Source organism: Borostomias antarcticus, assembly GCF_949987555.1.
Source record: "Borostomias antarcticus genome assembly, chromosome: 1".
Taxonomy (NCBI): Eukaryota; Metazoa; Chordata; class Actinopteri; order Stomiiformes; family Stomiidae; genus Borostomias; species Borostomias antarcticus.
The window spans coordinates 27984334-28007391 of NC_140234.1; the positions used below are offsets into that span (position 1 = coordinate 27984334).

General features: G+C 50.6%; 1 protein-coding gene across 1 annotated transcript; it reads right to left on the reverse strand.

Moving 5' to 3' along the window:
- Window positions 1-5799: 5799 nt before the first annotated feature.
- On the reverse strand, window positions 5800-20462 carry eml2 (EMAP like 2). The gene is made up of 19 exons (XM_084447861.1): window positions 20383-20462; window positions 16960-16988; window positions 16263-16392; window positions 15574-15723; window positions 14463-14532; window positions 13592-13702; window positions 12171-12266; window positions 11220-11354; window positions 11025-11124; window positions 10525-10679; window positions 9864-9989; window positions 9143-9274; window positions 8491-8558; window positions 8304-8392; window positions 8077-8174; window positions 7773-7860; window positions 7135-7230; window positions 6752-6882; window positions 5800-6340 (listed from the first exon to the last, which is right to left on the reverse strand). Exons 1-19 carry the CDS (start codon window positions 20397-20399, stop codon window positions 6215-6217), a joined length of 1947 nt encoding a protein of 648 aa, XP_084303987.1. The 5' UTR covers window positions 20400-20462; the 3' UTR covers window positions 5800-6214.
- Window positions 20463-23058: the final 2596 nt, after the last annotated feature.

Genomic DNA, 23058 nt, shown 5'->3' on the forward strand with positions numbered 1-23058 from the left:
GATAGCTGCGCTGATTCTACTAACGTTAACACTACTGCTCGCTGCTTCGGGAGACGGCCACGGGAACCAATCAGGGGCTACGTTCTACTGGGGGGGGCAGAACAGCAGTCAGAACACAGTCCCTGATTGGCCCGGTCAGAACGTAATACAAGCATAATCGTTTGAGATAGGGGGAAGTCCAGACTGATTTCTGGAGGCTGAAAGGTCGTACAAGGCTTTGAGAATAGACCCTAAAGTCCAAAATAGTGAAGCTATCCTTTAATGCTGCGCAAGCCTCCCTAGTTGAACACACATGTGGTAGATGGGGTGTGAGCTACAGGGAGCAGTCTCTGCTTCCCATGAGATCTTCAACTAGCTCCTGTCTCTCTCCAGGGCTTGAGAGATACTGTAATTAGATGCAGTAGATCAATAGAATGACACACGCACGCACACACACACACACACACACACATCTACACGCACACACACACACACACACACACATTGGCTAGACTACATAAATAACCAGCACAGCCCCATCAGGACACTGAGCATAGCGTTGCATCCCGGCCATCCTGCGCTACACCCAGTCCATCCCAGCCTCTCTCAGGGGGAAACCCGATTAGGCCCGGGTTTACGGGGCTGTCAGGGCAGCACACCGGCCCGCTGCAGTAGCAGGTTTATGGAGCGGCCCGGCTGAATGAGAGCTCTATAATTCATGAGCAAAGTGCGACACCTGGAGAAATCACAGCCTGAATCGCAGGGCTCTGCATCTCCAGCTGGGATTGATTCACAATGGCCGACATAAATCTGGATTAGCCCTGAGAGAGGGTCTGTGTGTGTGTGTGTGTGTGTGTGTGTGTATGTGTGTGTGGGTCGGAGGGCGCATGAACATCTTGGCACCGCCCCGTGCAGCAGTAAACTCCTGGAGCATCACAATGTCATGGACACAAGAAACAGGCCCAGTGTGATTCCAGTGTGATTCCAGTGTGATTCCAGCGTGATTCCAGTGTGATTCCAGCATGATTCCAGTATGATTCCAGCGTGATTCCAGTATGATTCCAGGGTGATTCCAGTATGATTCCAGTGTGATTCCAGTATGATTCCAGCGTGATTACAGCATGATTACAGTGTGATTCCAGCGTGATTCCAGTGTGATTCCAGCATGATTCCAGCGTGATTCCAGCGTGATTCCAGTATGATTCCAGCGTGATTCCTGCGTGATTCCAGTATGATTCCAGCGTGATTCCAGTGTGATTCCAGCAAGATTCCAGCAAGATTCCAGTAGGATTCCAGTAGGATTCCAGTGTGATTCCAGCGTGATCCCATCGTGATTCCGGTATGATTCCACCGTGATTCCAGTGTGATTCCAGTGTGATTCCAATGTGATTCCAGTGTGATTCCAGCGTGATTCCAGTGTGATTCCAGTGTGATTCCAATGTGATTCCAGTGTGATTCCAGTGTGATTCCAGCATGATTCCAGTGTGATTCCGGTATGATTCCACCGTGATTTCAGTGTGATTCCAGCATGATTCCAGTGTGATTCCAGTATGATTCCATTGCGATTCCAGTAGGATTCCAGTGTGATTCCAGCGTGATTCCAGTATGATTCCAGTGTGATTCCAGCATGATTCCAGTGTGATTCCAATGTGATTCCAGTGTGATTCCAGCGTGATTCCAGTGTGATTCCAGCATGATTCCAGTGTGATTCCGGTATGATTCCACCGTGATTTCAGTGTGATTCCAGCATGATTCCAGTGTGATTCCAGTATGATTCCATTGCGATTCCAGTAGGATTCCAGTGTGATTCCAGCATGATTCCAGTATGATTCCAGTGTGATTCCAGCATGATTCCAGTGTGATTCCAGTGTGATTCCAGCGTGACTTCAGCATGATTCCAGCATGGTTCAGCGTGATTCTAGCATGATTCCAGTGTGATTCAAAGGTGATTTCAGTGGGATTCCAGCGTGATTCCAGTGTGATTTCCATGTGATTCCAGCGTGATTCCTGTGTGATTCCAGCATGGTTCAGCGTGATTCCAGTGTGATTCCGCCGTATGTGTGTTCTACTGTAAAAGCCCAGAGAAATGCATGGTATGGTGCACCGCAGCCAGACTCTTCCACTCTCTGATGTTGGGCCAGGTCCCTCTGAGGACCGCTCAGCTCAATGTTCTGACCCGACTGCTCTTCCCTCTGAGGACCTGTTGTCCCGGCTGCTCTTCCCAGGGGGAAACACCAAAACAGCAGTTATCCCACTTCCTGTTCTTTTTTATAGTCCCTGATTCCATCTGGGAATACAAATCAGTTGGTTTACACAGGCATTCTCCAAAGTCATGTTTTAAGGACCATGTATTTATACATTTTACAGTGGGAGACCATTTATTGACAGTCTGTTAATGCATTCTTTGTTGAATTCTGAGACATAAATTCAGAGATAAAAATCATTACACTCTGAGTCCAATAATATCCAAAACTGGATTCTTGCCTAAAAATGGTAATATCTCATATTTGTCAGCAACTCGTTAGTACTGGAGACAAATAAATATGGTCCTGTAATGAATATGTCCAAGATGTGAGTGAGTTTGTCTAAATGTTATCTTTACAGAAGAGCAGAGGAGGAATATGATTCTGTGGAAACGGTTTTGTTTTTAGGGAGACAAGGCGCTCTTTTGTGGGGATTGTTGTTGTGATTGTTGTTAAAGGTGCAATAGTCAAGATTTCGATGTAGATGAGTCATTTAAAATAATAAAATAAGAGCTTTGAGAAAGGTGTGGAAGTATTGCTTTTACCCAAAAACATTTTTACAGATTATAATGTAAAAAAAATGTATGGGTCCAAAATGACCTCTGTCTGAGATGTCGTAGGTTTGGTTCCCTCTAACGAGGCTGGGGAGCCAGTAGTACTCCCAGATAGCAAGCGGATCTGGGCCATATACAGGCCAGATCTGGCCCTTGTGGCTTAGTTCCGGCCCATATATGGCCCAGATCCGCTTGCTATCTGGGCTGTATTATGATGTTGACGCCACACGTTGTGTCAGGAGACAGGAGCCATCAGGAGTTCTAATTCAAATGGATCACAAGCTTTGTCCATTTCTTATTTATTTTTCTAATTATGATTAGTCAACATCGAAATCTTGGGTGAGTCCAACCCGGAAAAATGTTGCAAAACGCTTATTGAAAGGAAAACGGTGGTGCGTTGAACACCCTGTGTGTTCCGCAAGCGTTGCACCCATATCAGCTGAGAAGACACTGCGGGGTTTGGGTCTGCTGATTGGGTAACGTCTCTGACACACCCAGCAAATGAGAGAAACCTACCTCAAAGCCCGTTGTGTGCCATTTCACACCGCTTCGAGGAAACATGTCTTTCATCCCGGAAACTATAGCAAAACAGTGCACCCTGTTTTCCGATTGAATTCACCCCTATTATAACTTTAATGCTGTTGCTTCGTGACCCTGATGATGGCCCATCTGTCAGCCGCTATCCTCCACACAGGATGTGAGGTCACAGAACATAGAGACACAGGATGTGAGGTCACAGGACATAGAGAGACAGGATGTGAGGTCACAGGACAGAGGGCAGGTAGGACTGGGGGATTGACAGGTGGACGGCCCCTCAAAGTAAACACGTCTTGAGCCGATCTACTGTATCGCTGAACCACTAATCAAGATGGCGTAGATCGACTACAGTATGTACTTTCAAAATATACAGTCTGTTGCTCTTAACAGACACCCTACCCCTGACCCCTGCCTCTACTACACACCAGTCCTGGGCTCAGATCCCCTTCCCCTCGCCCTAACCCGGGTCCGTATCCTTTTCCTACCCCGATCCTACCCCTGACCCCTGCCTCTATCTGGGCCCAGGCACATTCACGCACACACAGACATACACCAGTGTTTGCCATGTCTCTCCTATGATGTTATTAGCCTCTCTTACTCTGAAAATGTAATTTAATGTTATTTATTGCTTTATAAATGTTCTTAGCCGGTAGACAAACATACTCCAGGAGCTTGCTCGATCGCCTCGTTGAGAGGGGTCAGGGAAGAATTTTTACAGCTCACTTATCTGGCCCCCGGGTGATTACTGTTTTTTTGCTTCCCTCTGGAATATGTAGGGGTGGGACGTCTGCCCACCTCCCTTGTTCTCTGTAAAGCGCATTGTGTTGCCTCTGGGTATGAAATGCGCTATATAAATAAAGCTTTGATTGATTGATTGATTGACTTGAGGAGGAGCAACAGCGCAAAGCTGAGTGAAGACATTTGCATGAAATAATGATTCTGTGAACAATCCCTGATTTGGGGAAGAGGTGGAGGAAGAGCAGGATGCAGTCGTTCAGTAGCTGAAGTATTGCTGTTCCAGACTTCTTTCCTCTCGGTATGAAGCGTCTGGATCAGTTGGAGCGGTGAGGCTGTTGGTACCCTCAGGAACCCGTCTCTAACAAGCTTTCTCAGAGAAGGGGAAGGCTGATATGATTTCCTGCACGCCCACCCCCCAACACACACACACACACACGTTGCTACGTAACGGGCAGATTGATGCTACCATAAGAGCCCTGGTGTGTGTAAACACAGGCTTCCATTGTGAAACGCACACACAAACACACACAGTTTGAGGTTAAACGCACGCACACGCACGCAAACTGAGGTGTGTGTGTGTGTTGTTTGCCCATGAAAGCCTATGTTCCCACACACCAGGCCTCTCTTACGGTAGCATCAATCTACCCGTTGCATAGCAACCTGAGTTATGCACTTTGTCTTTGAAAATTAAACAAGTGAATTTAGCAGCTGAGGACTGAGGTGATGTATGTAGTATGTAGTCACATACTGCTGGTTTTGGTCATGGTGCAACATTGTGACAATTCTATAAGCGTGCGCTGTATTCGTAACTATTTTTAGGTGTTATGTAACGTGTTTCTACTGTAAGTAACAGGAGTAGATTTTGGAGTGGCCAGTGGCTTTGGATTGGCCAATGTACAGTATTGCGTGTATACTGTAATTGCTCTGTTTTCTAGGAAACGAAACACTCATGGTGAAGTGTTTACTGCCACAATAATACAAACGAGGGAGTGTGCTAGAGAGCAAGAGTGTGTGTGTGTGTGTGCTTGCATGAGAAAAAGAATGAAAGAGGAAGATTGTTCTTCCTCCATCTAAGACATCAACTGGGTCACAGGGACGGAGATAAAAACAGTAAGAATGAAACAGAATGTGCTAGGAGGAGAGTTGGGGTGGTTGATGTTTGAAGATGACCTTGACCCCCACAGCGCCCCCCCCTCCTCCCCCCGTCTTCCTAGTCACTCACCTGCTGACTGGGATCACTCCAGCTCACCATAACAACAGTGGGCCTCGGTGTGGCATGAGCACGGGGTAGAAAACAGTCATCTTCAACCTTCTACCGGCCCCTGGCCTGGACTGACCACCTGAGGAACACTATTACATCAACACGCATGCCAGAGGACGGGCTTGTTTGAGTTCACTGTGTTTGGTTTGACCGGCCGTCCCAAACAATGGAGCCAAGCGAAGGAACCAAAAAAAAGTGCAAAGCCCGCACATCCGCCAAGATACGTTTACCCAGAATGCTTCAGTGAAAAAAACAAATACTGTCAAGCTCCGCCCCCGAGGGTGTTCAAGTCAAGACTTCAGGTCTCTAGGGAACGTTGGAGAGCCCTTTCAACAACGTCTGGAGGTCCCTAGGGGCCCTTGCAGGGGCCTTTCTTTCGTGCAGAGCTAAATCCCAGACACTTCTGTGTTCAGCGACGACACAAACTGACACAGACGCAAAACACGAAGCACCCCAACATCCACACGCACGGTTCAGGGTAGAAACTTTATTAACAAAAAAGGCAAAGCACAGCTTAAGCTCACACCTACAGAGTTATCAGGTGTTAAAAGTGCCACAACTATATATATATATTCATTACAGTGAATATTTAAAATACTACACTCGGATACACCACCTCTATAGACCTTTGCAACATAAATAGCCGCTACATTAAAATAGCCTCATAATTAAATAGTCTTGGACAATCTTGGACATGCTAACAGTGTTCTCTTAGGTCAGAGCGCCACCTACTGGTGGCGCAAGAAAATACAGGTAAAGGTACAGGGACAGTAGACGCACACAAACCTACAGCAGCACCAGAGTGAGCTGGCTAGTCAACGGTGTGTTAGTTGATGAGAGGCACAGCAGTGCTGCCCTCTGCTGGGCAGGAGGCCATGGTGGGAATGCAGCGGCAGGGCTAGCTAGGCGACCACCCACTGGAGGATGCTGGTGTCCTTGCCTCCGGTGGAGATCAGGTGACTGTCGTCATGGAGAAAGGCAACGTTGGTCACGTGACTGCTGTGGCCGCCGTAGGCGTGGCCCGGAGCCTGTGGGGTTACGTGAAAAAGGGGAGGGTAAGCCGTCCAATCGGAGCGCAGGAAAACTGCATTCACACAAAAAATGTGACTCCTCTCACAGTTTAACATCCAATCAGACAAAGAGGTTTCCTTAGAGGAGTTGCACTAATAACAAAGCAGAAGTATCTACACTATAAAGGTCTGTATTTCTGTAACTGTGCTCCTAAACGTCCGTTCTACACAGGGTTACCCATGGCTGGGAGCAGGGGTAGCCTACAGACGAGAGAGAGAGAGAGAGGGAGTGAGGGAGGGAGAGAGAGGGGGAGGGAGAGAAAGAGAGAGGGAGTGGGAGAGAGAGAGAGAGGGAGAGAGAGGGAGAGAGAGGGGGAGAGGGAGGGGGAGGGAGAGAGTGGGAGAGAGAGAGAGGGAGAGAAAGGTTACCCGCGGCTGGGAGCATGGGTAGGAGAACAAGTGCACTTTGCCGAAGTCGTCCGCCGAGGCCAGCAGAGCGCCGTCATGTGACCTGCACATGGCGTTGAGGTCCGTACCGTCCGCCCCGTCTGGCCACGCGCCTAGGGAGAGAGAGAGAAAGAGAGAGAGAGAGAGAGAGAGAGAGGGAGAGAGAAAGAGAAAGAGAGAGAGAGAGAGAGAAAGAGAGAGAAAGGGAGAGAGAGAGAGAGAAAGAGAAAGAGAGAGAGAGAAAGAGAGAGAGAGAGAGAGAGAGAAAAAGAGAGACTGCATCAAGCACCATTAGGAGTCTAAGGCTTAAATCTAAACTGGAACCTGTGAGAGATGTATTATTGACACAGGAAGTGCAGACCGACCGAAGACGTTGAATCCCAGAACACAGGTGGAGGTGGCCCAGTCCAGGTTGCGCACCGCGTCCATACTGGTCACATGCTTCCCACTGGACGCCTCCCCTGAAGGACACGACCACAGACAACAGCGCCCATAAGCTATCAATCAATCAATCAATCAATCAATCAATCAATCAATCAATCAATCAAACTTTATTATGCAGACTCATGGTCCATTATAATACACATACAGTACAACAAAAATAAAAAAACAAAAAAACTAGAGTGAGGCTGCCATGACGGAGATGCGTGGACGCACGCTTGAACACACTGGGCTTGTGAGGTTCCACTTTTCTGGAAAAGAGCTTCTATCAAAATGTCGCTGTCAGATGAAACCCACATCTCCAAAATGGCACGTTTTGTGAATGTTGAAAAGAACATTCCAATTTCTATGTTTTTGAACATAAAATCACATACAATGAGCTGTTTAGAATGCATGTAGTTGGTCCCATGGCCGGGAGGTGTTCAGCGGTTGTAAAGGCTTGTCCCAGCTTTCAAATGATGTCTAAAAATAAAATCTCCAAACTGGAGTTAAGTGGTTTTCATCTGACAGCAACGACTAACGCGACGACGAAAGCAGGGTCACGTTGGCTAAAGGGACTCACAGAAGAGGATCTCGTAGTCTCCCGAGTTGGTGACCAGGTACTGGCTGTCCACGGACCAGTCCAGGTGGGTCACGAAGCTGGAGTGACCCTGGAAGGCGAAACAAACAGTCAGCTTCCTGACGTCAACAAACAGGATACATACTGTACATCCAGATGTGATTACAGAGGAATCATCAGGGAGGGGTGGAAGAGAGAGAGAAGACGGAGAGAAAGAGAAAAAGAGGGAGAAGAGAGAGAGAACAGGAGAAGAGGAAGAAGGAGAGAGGGAGACGTGTAGGAGGGATCGTGGCGGCGGCGTTCTCACCGTGCACTTCCCCACGCGGCTGTACTTCCTGCCGCTGTCCGCCACCGCGTAGATGTAAACAAAGTTGTCATGGGAACCCACAGCCAGGAAGTTACCGTCTAAGGGAGAGGGAGGGGTCAGTGTGGGAAGTAGCCAAAACCGATTACCGTCAACGGGATATTATAAGATGCCGTGTTGTGACAATGATATTTATGTCATTTCGATTCATAACTGGTGTCTTTCAGTACCTGGGGAGTACTTGACGTTGGAGATGACCTCGTTGCCGTCGGTGTGCATGGAGACCAGGTCTCTGGTGTCAGTGTCCAGGACCAGCCACCTGGGGGCGTGGCATCACACGCACACGCATAGAGTGATACAGGGTTCATCAAGCGCAGGGATGAAGCACTACTGAAACACCGCACTAAAGGAGCCTACCTCCCGGTCATGGTGCCCACAGCCAGCACAGCCCCACTGGGGTGGAACCCTGCAGAGCGCCCGGGGTCCTGGGGGGACAGAGATAGGCGTTACACCACTTCACCAGACTCAAACCGAAGGGTTGATTTCCTCCGTTTAAATGGTGAATGGTAAATGTACTGCACTTATATAGCGCTTTTCCACCTTAGCGGCACTCAAAGCGCTTTACAATGGCCTCTCATTCACCCATTCAGACACACATTTACACACCAATGGCGGTAGCTGCCATGCAAGGTGCTAACCTGCTCATTGGGAGCAATTTGGGGTTAGGTGTCTTGCTCAAGGACACTTCGACATGTGGACAGTCGGAGCTGGGATTCGAACCACTGACCCTTCGATCATTGAACGACCCACTCTACCAACTGAGCTACAGCTGCCCATCTGTTTATCCGCTGTTTATTCTCTGCATGCTTCGAGTGTGAGATGACGGCGCAGCGGGTTCGAGAGAAGCCAGGAACGTTAAAAGAAGGAAGCAGCAGAAAACAGAAGGACCACGCCACCGGGCGCCGAGAGAGACCCAGAGTCCACAGACATGGCTCCCATGTGACCCACTCTTCCTGCTTTTCATGCTCATCTGAGAGAAGCAGGAAGTGGCGGCGGTCCTCGTCCTCACCTCGATGGCCTTGGACCAGAGGGGCTGATGGGAGTTGGTGTCCCAGAGGTGCACCTGCTTGTCCTGGCCACAGGTGACAAACTGCTCCATGGAGGGGTGCACGTCCACCCCCCACAGCTCGTCCGTGTGGCCCTGGGGAGGAGGGAGGGAGGGGAGGAGGGGGGGGAGGAGGTAGGGGAGGAGAACAGAGATGAGAAGGAGGTATAGAGCTAGCGTGGAGGGGAGGGCTGGAGGGATGTCAGACAGAGCCAGAGATGGTGAATTTGAATAACTGGTACCTCGTTAATGACTTGAATTACCGGCACCTCGTTAACTACGGCTGGAATCAGATACCTGACCTGCCCTGTGTGTGTGCTGTCGCCACTCACTCTGTAGTGTGTGTGTCGCTGTGTGTGCGAAAGAAAGACCCCCCCACCTCAGGTCCTGACATGTTTTTACACCCACAATTCATCAGGAGTCTCGGGGGCGGAGTTAGTGTATGATACCGTACCTGTACTATGGTGTCAGGGTTACTGTACCTGTACTATGGGGGTCAGAGTCTGGGTCAGGGTTACTCTACCTGTACTATGGGGGTCAGGGGCTACTGTACCTGTACTATGGGGGTGAGTGTCTCGGGGTCAGGGGTTACTGTACCTGTACTATGGGGGTGAGCGTCTCGGGGTCAGGGGTTACTGTACCTGTACTATGGGGGTGAGTGTCTCGGGGTCAGGGGTTACTGTACCTGTACTATGGGAGTCAGGGTCTCGGGGAAGGCAGCTCTCAGGATGGCGTTCTTGGTCGTCCCAATGAACAGCTCCCCCTGCTTCCCCTCGGCCACCGCCCGCACCGGCCCAAACACCTCGCCCACCTGCAACAGGAAACGCATCATCCACAAACCCTCCCCCCAACACCTCGCCCACCTGCAACAGGAAACGCATCATCCACAAACCCCCCCCCCCCCCACCCCGAGTGATTGCACTGCAAATTGTTCTGTGCTTGCCAAGATTTAAAATCTTAAATTTGGAAATGAATTATCTTGTTTTAAAAGTTATTTCCTAGTTTCCATCTTATTTCTAGACTCGAACCAGCTTATTTAAAAATTTCTTATCAAGTAAAATTATCTTGCTGCATGGACAGATAATTTCACTAGTATTAAGTAATTTCTCCTCAAATTCAGTATTTATTTCTTGTATTTTAACTCATGTTTTTGCAGTGTGGTTTCCTCGTTTGACGTGAGCCTAAAATAAAAATACGATGTTTACTGTACATTAACTAAAGTAATTCAATGTGTGCGTGCGTGCGTGTGCGTGCGTTTTGTGTGTGTGCGTTTTGTGTGTGTGTGTGCGCGTTGTGTGTGTGCGCGTGTGTGTGTGCGCGGCGGGCGCTGTTCCCCCCTCGCCTACCTCCATCTCCGCCTGCTTGCGGTAGTCGTGGTCCCAGAGGACGAGGCGCCGGTCCTTCCCCCCGCCGGACACCACCGTGCCGTCCTTCTGCACGCACACCGAGAAGACCCCGCCCTCGTGGGCCCCCGCCAGCACCTGGCTGATACGGTTACCGCCTGTCAATCACGCAAACAGCCAATCACCATGGGGGTACCTTGGTGTCTGACGCACATGCAAGTGCGCATGCGCACGCACACACACACGCGCACACACACACAAGGCCAATCAAAAAGACAGACGCAGACACGCACACACGCGCACACGCACACACGCGCATGCACGCACACACACAGACACGCAGACACGCGCACACACACATCCAATCACAGATATATTGTTCAATCATGTTCAGTCACGGTGGTTCAATGACAGACTAATCGTTGCAGTGTTACAGGTCCTTAGATGGATAGAAGTGAACAGTTTGATTATTGGACAGCTACGGAGGCTGAGAGGGGTCAGACCTTTGGCCCAGACGTAGATGTTCCCGCTCGAGTCCCCGGTGATGGCATCCCCGTTCTCGGCGAAGGCCACACACAGAACGTACTTGGGCTTCTCGTGTTTCTGGGAGGGGGACAGGTTCGTCCAGTCAGACAGTCAGTCAGTCAGTCGAGCTCATATATTCAGACATCTTTCTGTAATTGGAACCGATCGTGCACCTCAAACAGGCCCTGTCTCTTGGTCAGAGTGCTGCCCTCCATGGTCCAGAAGTTGAGGTGGGACTTCCCACAGGTGACGATCAGGTTGGCGTCCATCGGGTGAAAGCACGCCCCCAGGACTGAGTCATTGGAGCACTGGGGGGCAGGCAGAGAGTAGAGGTATTAAACCAGATGTACAGTAACAACCATCCCAAACCCCTGTAGCAGGTCCTGGAGAACACCCCCCCCCACGTCCTCGGCCAAAAGTCCACCCTATGGCTCCTGGAAAGGCCCCCTGCCTCCTCCTGACTAGCTCCTTCCCACTCTGTGTCATCAGCTGTCCCTATCCAGCCAACCCCACCCCTTTTTACCCTTGGCTCTCTGCTTTCTGTCTCCACACCTCTGCTTTGCGGCATTCTCTATAAGGCTGTTCTGCTACTGTAAGTGCTTTGTTATATGATTCACTTTAATATCATATTAGAGACTACAGGGATAGCTAACACATAATGGCCTACCATGTAGGCAACTTCTCTGTAACTATTTGTGCACTCTCCTGTTAGTCATGTCTCTCTTATGAAGTATCTAGCCCATGTTTACTGCTCTGTAAATGTTATCAGCCAATAGACTAACATTTTCCAGCTCGTTCGTCTCGTTGAGAGAGGTCAGGGAAGAATTTTTACAGCTCACTTTTCTGACCCCCGGGTGAAACTGTTATTTTGCTTCCCTCTAGAATATGTAGGGGTGACCTATGCCCATCTCCCATTGCTCTCTGTAAAGCGCATTGTGTTGCCTCTGTGTATGAAATGCGCTATACAAATAAAGTTTGATTTGATTTATCATCCCCACTCAAAACAGCTGACCCAGCAGATCAGACACCCGACTCAGCAAAGAGACGTCCGTCATCGTCCGGTGGATATAACCGTCTTAGACAAGACTGCGTGGCTGCGCTTATCTGCCATCCTCTCCTGATACCTTGACATCTGCCAGCTGCTTCTCCTTCTGCCAGTTCCACACGGACAGGATGTGGTCGTTGGCGTCGTCCACGGCGCAGAGGTGGGCGCCGCCGTTCTGGTGGGGGGGAGAGGGGGCGGGGTTACCCATCAAATTGTTCCCTCATTGCGCTGACAAACTCGTCCCAGTTAGTTTCAAATAATTTTCAATAGTTTTCATGTTATATTATTTTCGTTTGAATCCGTTGAACTCCTGCGTTATATTCTCTAATACATCTACGCTAGATTCTCTACCCAGCGCTCCTAGCAACGGCTGCCATGTAAACAGGAAGAAGACAGACCGTTGGCGTAGGCTGTGCAAAGAGGGTTTAAACAAAAATAATAACTACTGAAAATAATTTGAAACTAACTGGGATGAGTTTGTCAGCAAAATAAGGGAACAATTTAAAAATAAGTTTTGAAGCCATCATGTTCAACTTTTGAAATGTAACGCAAATATCTTTTAGCGTGAGCTTTACTTCGGAAAATGGATTGCGGTAATGTGATAAACGTTGGGTGAGTAGTCTTAGGAGATCACATCATATTTAGAGCGGTATGGTCCTTTAAGGCAGTCTGGGGTGTTCTGGGGCCCCTGGTTCAAACCCCGTCTCTCCGTCCTGAACTCCTGCTGGAGTGAGAGGCGTGCGGCAGCTTCAAAGTTACCGTTAGTTACCGAGGGCCATGCTGACGGTTGTGAATAAAATCTGGGGCCAGACGTTTATTACAATTGCTTTTGTTATTTTAAGAATTTAATTCAATTCAAATATTTGCACAGCGTGCACAGTTCAAATATTATGTATTTTCCATGTTTGTGGGTAATTAAACAAACTACATTTGCATCACGGTAGCCTGTTCCTACAGGCAAGAGGGAGAGGGAGGAGCCTGCTTACGTAAGTAAGTAAGTACCTGTACTGTAAGTAAGTAAGTACCTAAGTAAGTAAGTAGGTAAGTAAGTAGCCTTGAGAACCAATGTTTCTCGGGCCTAGTGGCCCATATGGTAGCAGCCTACTGTATCTCCTGTTTCTGTAGCGTGAGGCTGCTTGGTATAAAAGTCCACCCCCTGGACATGACGCTAGTATGGCGCAGGGACTCACCCCCAATCCTGCCCTTGATGCTGAGTGTCAAGTAGGCAGACATCTGGTACCACATTTATAGACTCGGCCGGGGATCGAACTCACGATCTCCCAGTCTCATGACGGCACTCTAACCGCAAGGCCACTGAGCTGGTAATGTCACTGACGTGGGCTAAATTTAAACAGCGCTCGGGGCCACATTAAATTGGTCATCAGAATTCATTGGCGGGCCTGATTAAAAGTCATGGAGGGCCTCGTCTGGCCCCTGGGCCTTGTGATTGACCTGTTATTGACCTGTTATACGTGGCGCGGCGGGTGGGATGAGACTTACCGACTTGGAGAAGGCCACGCATGTGACGGCCCGGTCAAACACCCCCAGACCAATCACATGCAGAGTGTTGAGACTGACCGAGTCCCAAACCCTCACATGAGGAGCCAACAGCTGAGAGGAGGAGGGGAGAGCGAGAGGGAGGGAGGGAGGGAGGGAGAGGGGGAGAGAGAGGGAGGGAGGGCGAGAGAGAGGGATGGAGGGGGGAGGGGGAGAGAGAGAGGGAGGGAGAGAGAGATGGACAGGGAGAGAGAGAGAGGAGGGAGGAGGGAGGGAGGGAGAGAGGGAGAGGGAGGGAGAGAGGGAGGGAGGGGGAGAGAAATGGACAGGGGAGGGAGAGAGAGAGGGGTGGGAGAGACAGAGAGTGGTCAGTAATAGGTTCCGAGGGAGGGGGAGGGGGAGAGAGAGAGAGAGGGAGGGAGAGAGAGAGAGAGAGGGAGAGAGGGGTGAGAGAGAGAGTGGTCAGTAATAGGTTCGGAGGGAGGGGGAGAGAGAGAGAGAGAGGGGTGGGAGACAGAGAGTGGTCAGTAAAAGTTTCCGAGGGAGGGGGAGGGGGAGAGAGCGAGGGAGGGAGAGAGAGGGGGAGAGAGGGGTGAGAGAGAGAGAGAGAGAGTGGTCAGTAATAGGTTCAGAGGGAGGGGGAGGGGGAGAGAGAGAGAGAGAGAGAGGGAGAGGGGTGGGGGAGACGGAGAGTGGTCAGTAATAGGTTCGGAGGGAGGGGGAGGGGGAGAGAGAGAGAGAGAAAGAGAGAGAGAGAGGGAGGGAGAGAGAGAGTGGTCAGTAATAGGTTCCAAGATGTACAGTAGATGAGGAGACCAATGGACTACTTGCGTCACGGTCACTCTTCTCGGACGGAGCGGGAAGTCCGACGTACCTTGCCGTCTTTAGAGTTTCCCGCCACTTGTCCCGTTGCTATGGTGACCATGTCAGGATGAACACTTAGGCTACAGAGAAAGGAAGAGAGTGACGTCACGTGAGTGCTTCCCCAAACATCTGGACCACACCTCCTACCGAGCGCAGAAGAACGACCCGGACGACATGGCTGAATCCCAATCTGAGTGCGCAAACCACCCTTGCGGCCCCTCACACTTGCGGCCTGAGGCCTGAGCACTTAATTGACGTCAGCTGGAAGGGCCAGAGGGTGCAGGGCCGTGAACAGGGCCGGGACAGCACTTCCAGCGACGTGCCAACGATTCCCAAGCCAGTTTAGCTCAATGCCCCTCCCACTTCGTTTTCATTGGCTGCTGCGTCCCTCCGACGCAGAGGCTGCTCTGACGCTCTCCTCAGCTCTCCGCTCGGCTCTGCAAATTGACCGATTGACGTCTGTTTTTATTTAATAATAATTAAAAAATTATGTTGGGTGGGATATGTTTGCAGCATGTGGATTTCAAGATAAATTATGACATTTGGCGATAACACAACATTTGTGTGTGACGCACTCGGATCATGACTCGGATGCACTCAAGCACTGTGTCACATGAGACGCGGTGGGCTGTGGGTATTTTCTGCTCCTAAGTCCGCGAAATTGCGGACTTTTGGTAAGTGCGGTTAAAGTGCACAAAATGGCGGCAGTGGCGCACTTGTGGACCTAGCCATACCGTTTTGGGACTACCCTGAGCCCTTGTGGACTTGGCGGGAACGCGCATGTAGGGCCACAAGGCCGCGAGTGCTCTGCACTTTCGCCTAAGTGCGCGATTTGGGATTCAGCTCATCAGTCAGACATTCCTCCACACTGGGCAGAGGACATGGTCCGGATGGACTTCCTGTCCACTTCCTGAAACCAGGCCCTAGAGGTCAGATCGCTTACTCGGCTCATAAACAAAGCAATTTCTAAACAAACACAGTCAATGAGACGTAAACAGGCAGTCAGCGTGTTCAACAAACCCCACGAGCTCCATCAGAGAGCTGTTCAGATGTTCTGGGATATTCTATCACTCCTTCCCTCCCTCCCTCCCTCTCTCTCTCCATCCCTCCGCGCGTCTCACCATTTGACGTCATCGTTGTGTCCGAGGTAGTGCCTCTGCTGCTGCTCGTCCGTGTTGTAGAGCACCACCACGGAGGCGTTGAAGTAGACGATCTCCCCGGTGGGCAGCAGGTAGAGGTTGGAGCGGCAGTCCCGGCCCCGGTAGCCGTACCTGGGACCGGCGGGGTCAAGGGGCTACACCGGCAACCACCGCACCGGACAGCCGGGCAGACATGGAACAGGGTGGTTCACTTCACTCGCTCACGCCCTCACGCACTCACTCACTCACTCACTCACTCACTCACTCACTCACTCACTCACGCCCTCACGCCCTCACTCACTCACTCACTCACTCACTCACTCTCACTCACTCTCACTCACTCTCACTCACTCACTCTCACGCTTACTCACTCACGCTTACTCACTCACTCACTCACACACTCACTCTCACACTCACTCTCACACACTCACAAGGTTCTACATCTCTCACTCTCTCACGCACTCACTCACTCAACAGAGGGAGGTTCTTCATCACTCACCGACTCACTGACTCACGTAACAGGGGGAGGTTCTACATCGCTCGCTCGCTCGCTCGCTCACTCACTCACCTCACTCACTCACTCACTCACTCACTCACGTAACAGGGGGAGGTTCTACATCACTCTCTCACTCACTCACTCTCTCCCTCTCCAGAGTGGCGCTAGAGGATACACCCACTGCAGCTTGAGTTTGCGGTGCGGCAGCACCCCCTTGTGGTCGAGGCTGTAGCTGTCCCTGCGCTCGTCGGGCATGTGCATGGTGACCGGGCGCCCCCTCAGGAACATCCTCACGTAGCCATCCTCTGTGTGTGTGTGTGTGTGGGGGGGGGTACAGTTTAGGACAGGCTTTCTGTATGTGAGATTAATTTAAACTTTAAAGACGGCTTCCCTTCCCCAAGGCTTGACCGCTCCATCCCAGATGGCCATGGTTCCCATTATAGGGCTGCAGTAATGAGAGGAGAAGTCGGACTCTAACATCTCTCAGGCCCTGACCTCTGCCCATCTCCTTCCTCCCAACCCTCCCCTTCCTCTACCCATAATGCCCTTGATCATCTCTCTCAGCCCTCCAACTGTTTGTTTATGGGTTGACATCATTCCTACTGGGGAACATCAGACTCTGACAGTGTTTTATTGCATCTTGTTTTATTGCGTTTGGCGCTACAGATGATACAGTAATCTCTACAGATGATAATCTCTACAGATGATAATCTCTTGATTTAATAGCAGGACATCTGTGGGGTGCAGTGAAAATACACAAACACACAGTATATGTGCATTTTTACTGCACACACACACCATACACTCACCAACACACGCGCGCACGCAAGCACACGCACACACACACAGAAAATGGCTGTTGTATGACTAACCTGCATTAAAGGTGCATTCCTTAGTTTTGCTGAGACAGACAGGGAAAAGGGAAAAAAAAGTGTTAGATGTTTAATGACAAGCTCCTTGGCAGCATCCTGGGGATTCTGGGAAGCAGAGGCAGTTACCATCCTGGGGATTCTGGGAAGCAGAGGCAGTTACCATCCTGCTCTTTAATTATTCAAACCCAGGGCCCAGAAACTTCTCTGTCTGAGCAAACAGACGCCTCAGAGTCGGTGAATGCACTGTAAGCAATAATACTCTAGACTTGATTACACACTCACACGCAAGCGCGCACGCGCGCACACACACACACACACACACACACACACACACACACACAATTATTCTCTGAAGGTAAACATTCATTATACTGGTATATCAGGCCACACATCATATCCTGGTCTGGGATTAATAGGACATGGTGAAAACAAAGGAGGAAGAGAGAGAGAGAGAGACAGAGAGAGAGAGAGGTGTCAAGGTAGGGAGAGAGAGGGAGGGAGACAGAGGGAAGAAGAGAGAAGGGGAGAGAGGGGGGAGAGGGAGAGAGAGGGAGGGAGAGGGAGAGAGAGGGAAGGAGAGAGGAGGGACAGAGAGGGAGGGAGAGGGAGAGAGAGGGAAGGAGAGAGGAGGGACAGAGAGGGAGGGAGAGGGAGAGAGAGGGAAGGAGAGAGAGAGAGAGAGGGAAGGAGAGAGAAAGGGAGAGAGCAAATCTGAGAGTGAGAGAAAGAGAGAGAGAGAGAGAGAGAGAGATAGTGGGACATCCTCTCTGCATCAACTCAAAGTCATTTATCTACTTCCTGAATCGGCTGACAGCCAATCAGATGTTGTCAGTCGACTGACGGGCTGCTTCTCCGGACGGCCTGATAACTGCCATGGCTGATGCACAGCAGAGATGACACACTGTGACAATGACCAGTCTCTCTCTCTCTCTCTCTCTCTCTCTCTCTCTTTCAGACTGGATGTACTGGGCCCTGTGTATTCAGGGAATGGATATCAGGCTGTTGTTGAACTTCCACCATCTGGCTGTGGAGTAATGACTGCAGTCCCGCTACCAGCAACAGGGAGAGGGGGAGAGAGAGAGAGAGAGAGAGAGAGAGAGAGAGAGAGAGAGAGAGAAGCAGCGCTCTTAGTAGAATCCTTAATGAGACCGTCTTTGTGCTATGCTGTGCTGTCGTTCCGGGGGAAAACAATCCTGCCGATGGCTTTTGAATGCCAATAAAGTTTCTGATCTGATTCGTATTTCGCTGGAGTGTGTGTGTGTGTGTGTGTGTGTGGCTGGTTTGTGTAACTCTTTAAAGTGATCACATAAAGGCTTACTTGTCTCTGTAGCTTGGCAACAGACAGGAGAGGCTCGACTGTGTCCAATAGGAGACCTGGACAGAACCCAAATGCATGATGGGAGCTGGCCGGAAGGGTCAGGGGAATAAAGCACCTAATTCCCAGAGCCAGCCTGTCTGGCCGGGGACCACGGGGACATCAGCCAAAATCTATTCCCCCTCTACTCTACTCACCCTACATCCACTCTACCCCAACTCTACTGTGCTCTATTGTATTCTATTATGTAAAAGGAGATGAGAGGGGGAACCTGAGATGAAAGGGAGATCCTACAGTCTGTCTTCCGTGTGCGTAAGCAACCACAGCCATCAGGACGTGTCCAGCAGTGAGGCCCGTGCTGCAACGTTGTGTGTGTCCAGACGTTTCTAAGGGACGTTACTGTCTACAGCGCTGCTGCAGTGGACGGACTGAGTGCTCTCAGAAGGGGTCCCCGGGGACTTGGACGGACGATATGGTGGAGATGTTCTGCTGAAAGACAGTCAAAAGGCACTCATTCAGTCCCCTCCAGTCCCCGGAGGAGACAGGGGTAATGAACGCCGCTCTAGAGCATTAGGACGAGTCTCAGGAGAGGGGGGGGTGGGGGGAGGGGGCGGGGGGCGGGAGGAGAGAGAGTCCAGAGGAGGAGAGAGAGGAGGGGAGAGAGAGGAGGAGAGAGAGGGGAGACAGAGGAGTGAGAGAGGAGGGGAGAGGAGGGGAGAGAGGAGGAGAGAGAGGAGGAGAGAGAGAAGAGGGGAGAGAGGAGGGGAGAGAGGAGGAGAGAGAGAGAAGGGGAGAGAGGAGGAGAGAGAGGAGGGGAGAGAGGAAGAGAGAGAGGAAGAGAGAGAGGAGGAGAGAGAGAGGAGGAGATAGAGGAGGAGACAGGAGAGAGAGAGAGGAGAGAAAGAGGAGGAAGAGGAGGAGAGAGAGGAGAGAGTGAGGAGGAAGAGGAGAAGAGAGAGGAGAGAGAGGTGTCTCCACACAGGATGTGATGGTGCTTTTCCTCTAATGGGATTTGCATGAGCTCAGACCCTCTATCTAATCTAAATTATGTTATTCAATTCAAATGCATGCAATATCTTCCTCCCCCCAAGGCATTCAGTCAGTCAGCCAGTCAGTCAGTCAGTCAGTCAGTCAGCCAGCCAGTCAGTCAGCCAGCCAGTCAGTCAATTTTCTTATGTTGATAAGCGAAGCCTCCAGGCAATAGTGGTTCTGCTGAGTCAGACAAATCAGTGAGCTTCACATTGGTCAGACAGGGCTGATAATCCCCCCGATGGAAGAATGCGACGTCTGTTCACTCACAGTTATATATCTGCCTAAACTGCACAGAGAGAGAGAGAATTAAAAAAGAGAGAGAATGAGAGATAAAGGGAGAGAGAGATTTTTGACTGTTGGCTCACAAAACACGCCATGCAATTAATTATCTGCCCAAAACTGCATAGAGAGAGAGAGAGAGAGAGAGAGTGGGAGAGAGAGAGGGTGGGAGAGAGAGTGAGCATGAGAGAGAGAGAGTGGGAGAGAGAGAGAGTGAGAGAGACAGAGAGAGAGCGAGAGAGAGAGCGCGAGAGAGTGCGAGAGAGTGTGAGAGAGAGAGAGAGTGAGAGAGAGCGTGTGAGAGAGAGAGAGAGCGTGAGAGAGAGAGAGAGAGACAGACAGACACGGTGAACTGCATTATAGCAGTCCTTTTCTTATTGCCACGGTCTGCATTACGCATGTACAGTATGAGACCAGGACATATGAGTGCTGCCCTTCTGTGCATGGAAACGCTCCACTCATGTGTTTTGTGCAGCCTGTGTTGCCGTCGAGTCGTCTGGGACGGGCTGCAATCATCAAAGCTCCCCGCTACCCCCCCCCCCTCCCCCCACACCTCGCTGTAGAGGAACATTTCGGTTCCATCTGAATGTTTGCGTGACTAAACTGGCCACGTAAAGCAAAAAAGAAGAAGTAACCGCTTCCCGTCAGCCGAAAACCCACAGCTCCGAGCACACACTGTAAACAAACACACTTCCAAAACATCAACATCTAACCTCTGCTTCTATATATATCAACAAGTTAGAATTAACCCCCAAACCTCAATACAAGCTGTTAAACTGTATAAAGCGTCTCTTTACCTGGGTGATTTCTTCATGGTAATGCGTTAGGTAACAGGCCGTAGTTGACACAGCGTTGGTTCTCTCAGCTAACTGTCCGGACAACTACTGAGCACTCTGCCTGGCTGCAAGCCTTGCTTGTTGACCGTCAACTTCAGCTGGGCAGGAGCCTGGGCACTTTCCACCAATGAGGACACACTTCCTGATTCTCTACGTAGACACGCCCCCGCTGGAGTAATTTGATTCCTCAGCAGAGTGAGCTCAGAGAGAAAGAGGGAGAGAGGAGGGGTGAGAGAGAGAGACATTACCAGAGAGAGAGAGAGAGAGGGGGAGAGAAACAGAGAGAGACAGAGAGAGACAGAGAGAGAGAGAGACAGAGAGAGAGAGAAATATGTGACAGAGAGAGACAGAGACAGAAAGAGAGAGGCAGAGGGAGAGAGATATTGTGAGTGAGAGAGAGAGAGACAGAAAGACGGAGAGAGACAGAGAAAGAGAGAGAGACAGAGAGAGATAGAGAGAGAGAGAGAGAGGAGGGGGGGGGGGGTACAGGGTGTGGGAGGTACTGTATCCACCTGTGTCTAACTGCTCTATAAAACAAACGGTATCATGTTTCCTGATCTGAAGCTCTCACTACAATAGCCAGCTGTCTTCTTCTGTCTCCAGACACACACACACGGCCCTGCTGGGGATTTGACTGGGAAATCTGGGAGTGGCAGAGAAGACTGAGACTGAGCCTTCATATCTACCCTGATTCAACAACAGCTTTTTACTACCTACACCAGTATAGATAAGATGTAACAGGGCAATAATAGCTACACACAAACACACACACACACACAAGCACACTCAACAAACACACGTTGCATACACACACACACGCGCAAACACTCTACAAACACTTTGCACGCACACACACACACACGCCACTCAACAAACACACGTTGCATACACACACACACGCAAGCACTCTACAAACACACTTTGCACGCTTACTTGCTTATGGTAGTCCATCATGACTGATGACACTTTGCACGCACGCACACACACACACACACACACACGTCTGAATTATTAAAGAGTCTCTCTACCGGACTCTGCTCTTTTTCTCATTCGCACTCCGGTTTGTCCTGCGCCTGGTCTGCATGTGCAAGCCCTTTTTTCTTTACAAGGACTAGGGAGTCCCAGGCTGGTCCAGGTAGGACTCACAAGCAGACCTCAGCTCCAGAGTCCCAGGCTGGTCCAGGTAGGACTCACAAGCAGACCTCAGCTCCAGAGTCCCAGGCTGGTCCAGGTAGGACTCACAAGCAGACCTCAGCTCCAGAGTCCCAGGCTGGTCCAGGTAGGACTCACAAGCAGACCTCAGCTCCAGAGTCCCAGGCTGGTCCAGGTAGGACTCACAAGCAGACCTCAGCTCCAGAGTCCCAGGCTGGTCCAGGTAGGACTCACAAGCAGACCTCAGCTCCAGAGTCCCAGGCTGGTCCAGGTAGGACTCACAAGCAGACCTCAGCTCCAGAGTCCCAGGCTGGTCCAGGTAGGACTCACAAGCAGACCTCAGCTCCAGAGTCCCAGGCTGGTCCAGGTAGGACTCACAAGCAGACCTCAGCTCCAGAGTCCCAGGCTGGTCCAGGTAGGACTCACAAGCAGACGGAACACAGAGGGAATTTATATCCCAGCACCTCTGCATCTCAGGGGTTCAGGTGCAAGTTCTGATGAGATGTCTGCCTGCCTGTCTGCCTGCCTGTCTGTCTCTCTGCCTGTCTCTGTGCCGGTCTGTCTGTCTGCCTGTCTGCCTGTCTGTCTGTCTGTCTGTCTGTCTGCCCGTCTGTCTGTCTGTCTGCCTGTCTGTCTGCTGCTTGTCTGTCTGCACGTAGCTCGCGCCTCAAACTCACCAGTCGCGCAAGCGCAACAGACGCTGTTCGTGCGGGCGGATTTGAGCGGAACCGAACCCACCAGATGCTGGTTCAGAGCGCACAGCCGATAGCGCGCTTCGTCACCGTGTGTTGTCTCTGTGAAACTCAGCAGTTTGATCATATAACTCTTTTTCTACTACAATGATCAGTCTGATGTCATTCATGTCTTCCGGGTGAGAGTAGTTAGCTACTGACGTCTGGGAGGCGAGAGGATTTGTTGACAGCGTGTTGTGACTTCTGATTGGATGGTAGGATGCAAGCATGTGGAGATGATATTGGGGCTTTGATTATATCATAATAGTAGGTTGAAAAGCATTATATGTAGTCATATGATGAATATATTGTAAATATCCAATATATTTACAATATTTACAAATTCCGCCCCGAACGAAAAAATCGATTCACGCCCGCGGCCGGTGAGAACTGCAGCATGCGTTTCGCAAGGGTTTCCTCCCAAAAAGAACACCATGCAGAAGAACAGATCACTAACGCTGCCTGTCCCTGACAAAGACGGACAGGAGCGCTTGGTTGGTCCCCGGGCGCGTCCCAGCATGCACGCTGCCTACTGTCTGCTCCCAGCTGCCCTTGAGGGAAGGACGACGGGATGGGTTAAGAGCAGAGAACATTTCATTGGTGACCCTGATGCATGTGTGTGTGTGCATGTCCTCCTCCTCCTCCTCCTTCTGCCTGCCTGCCTGCCTGCCTGCCTGCCTGCCTGTCTGTCTGTCTGTCTGTCTCTCGATCAAAGGTGAGATTCAGACTGTAGGAGATGAATAACTGAGGAACA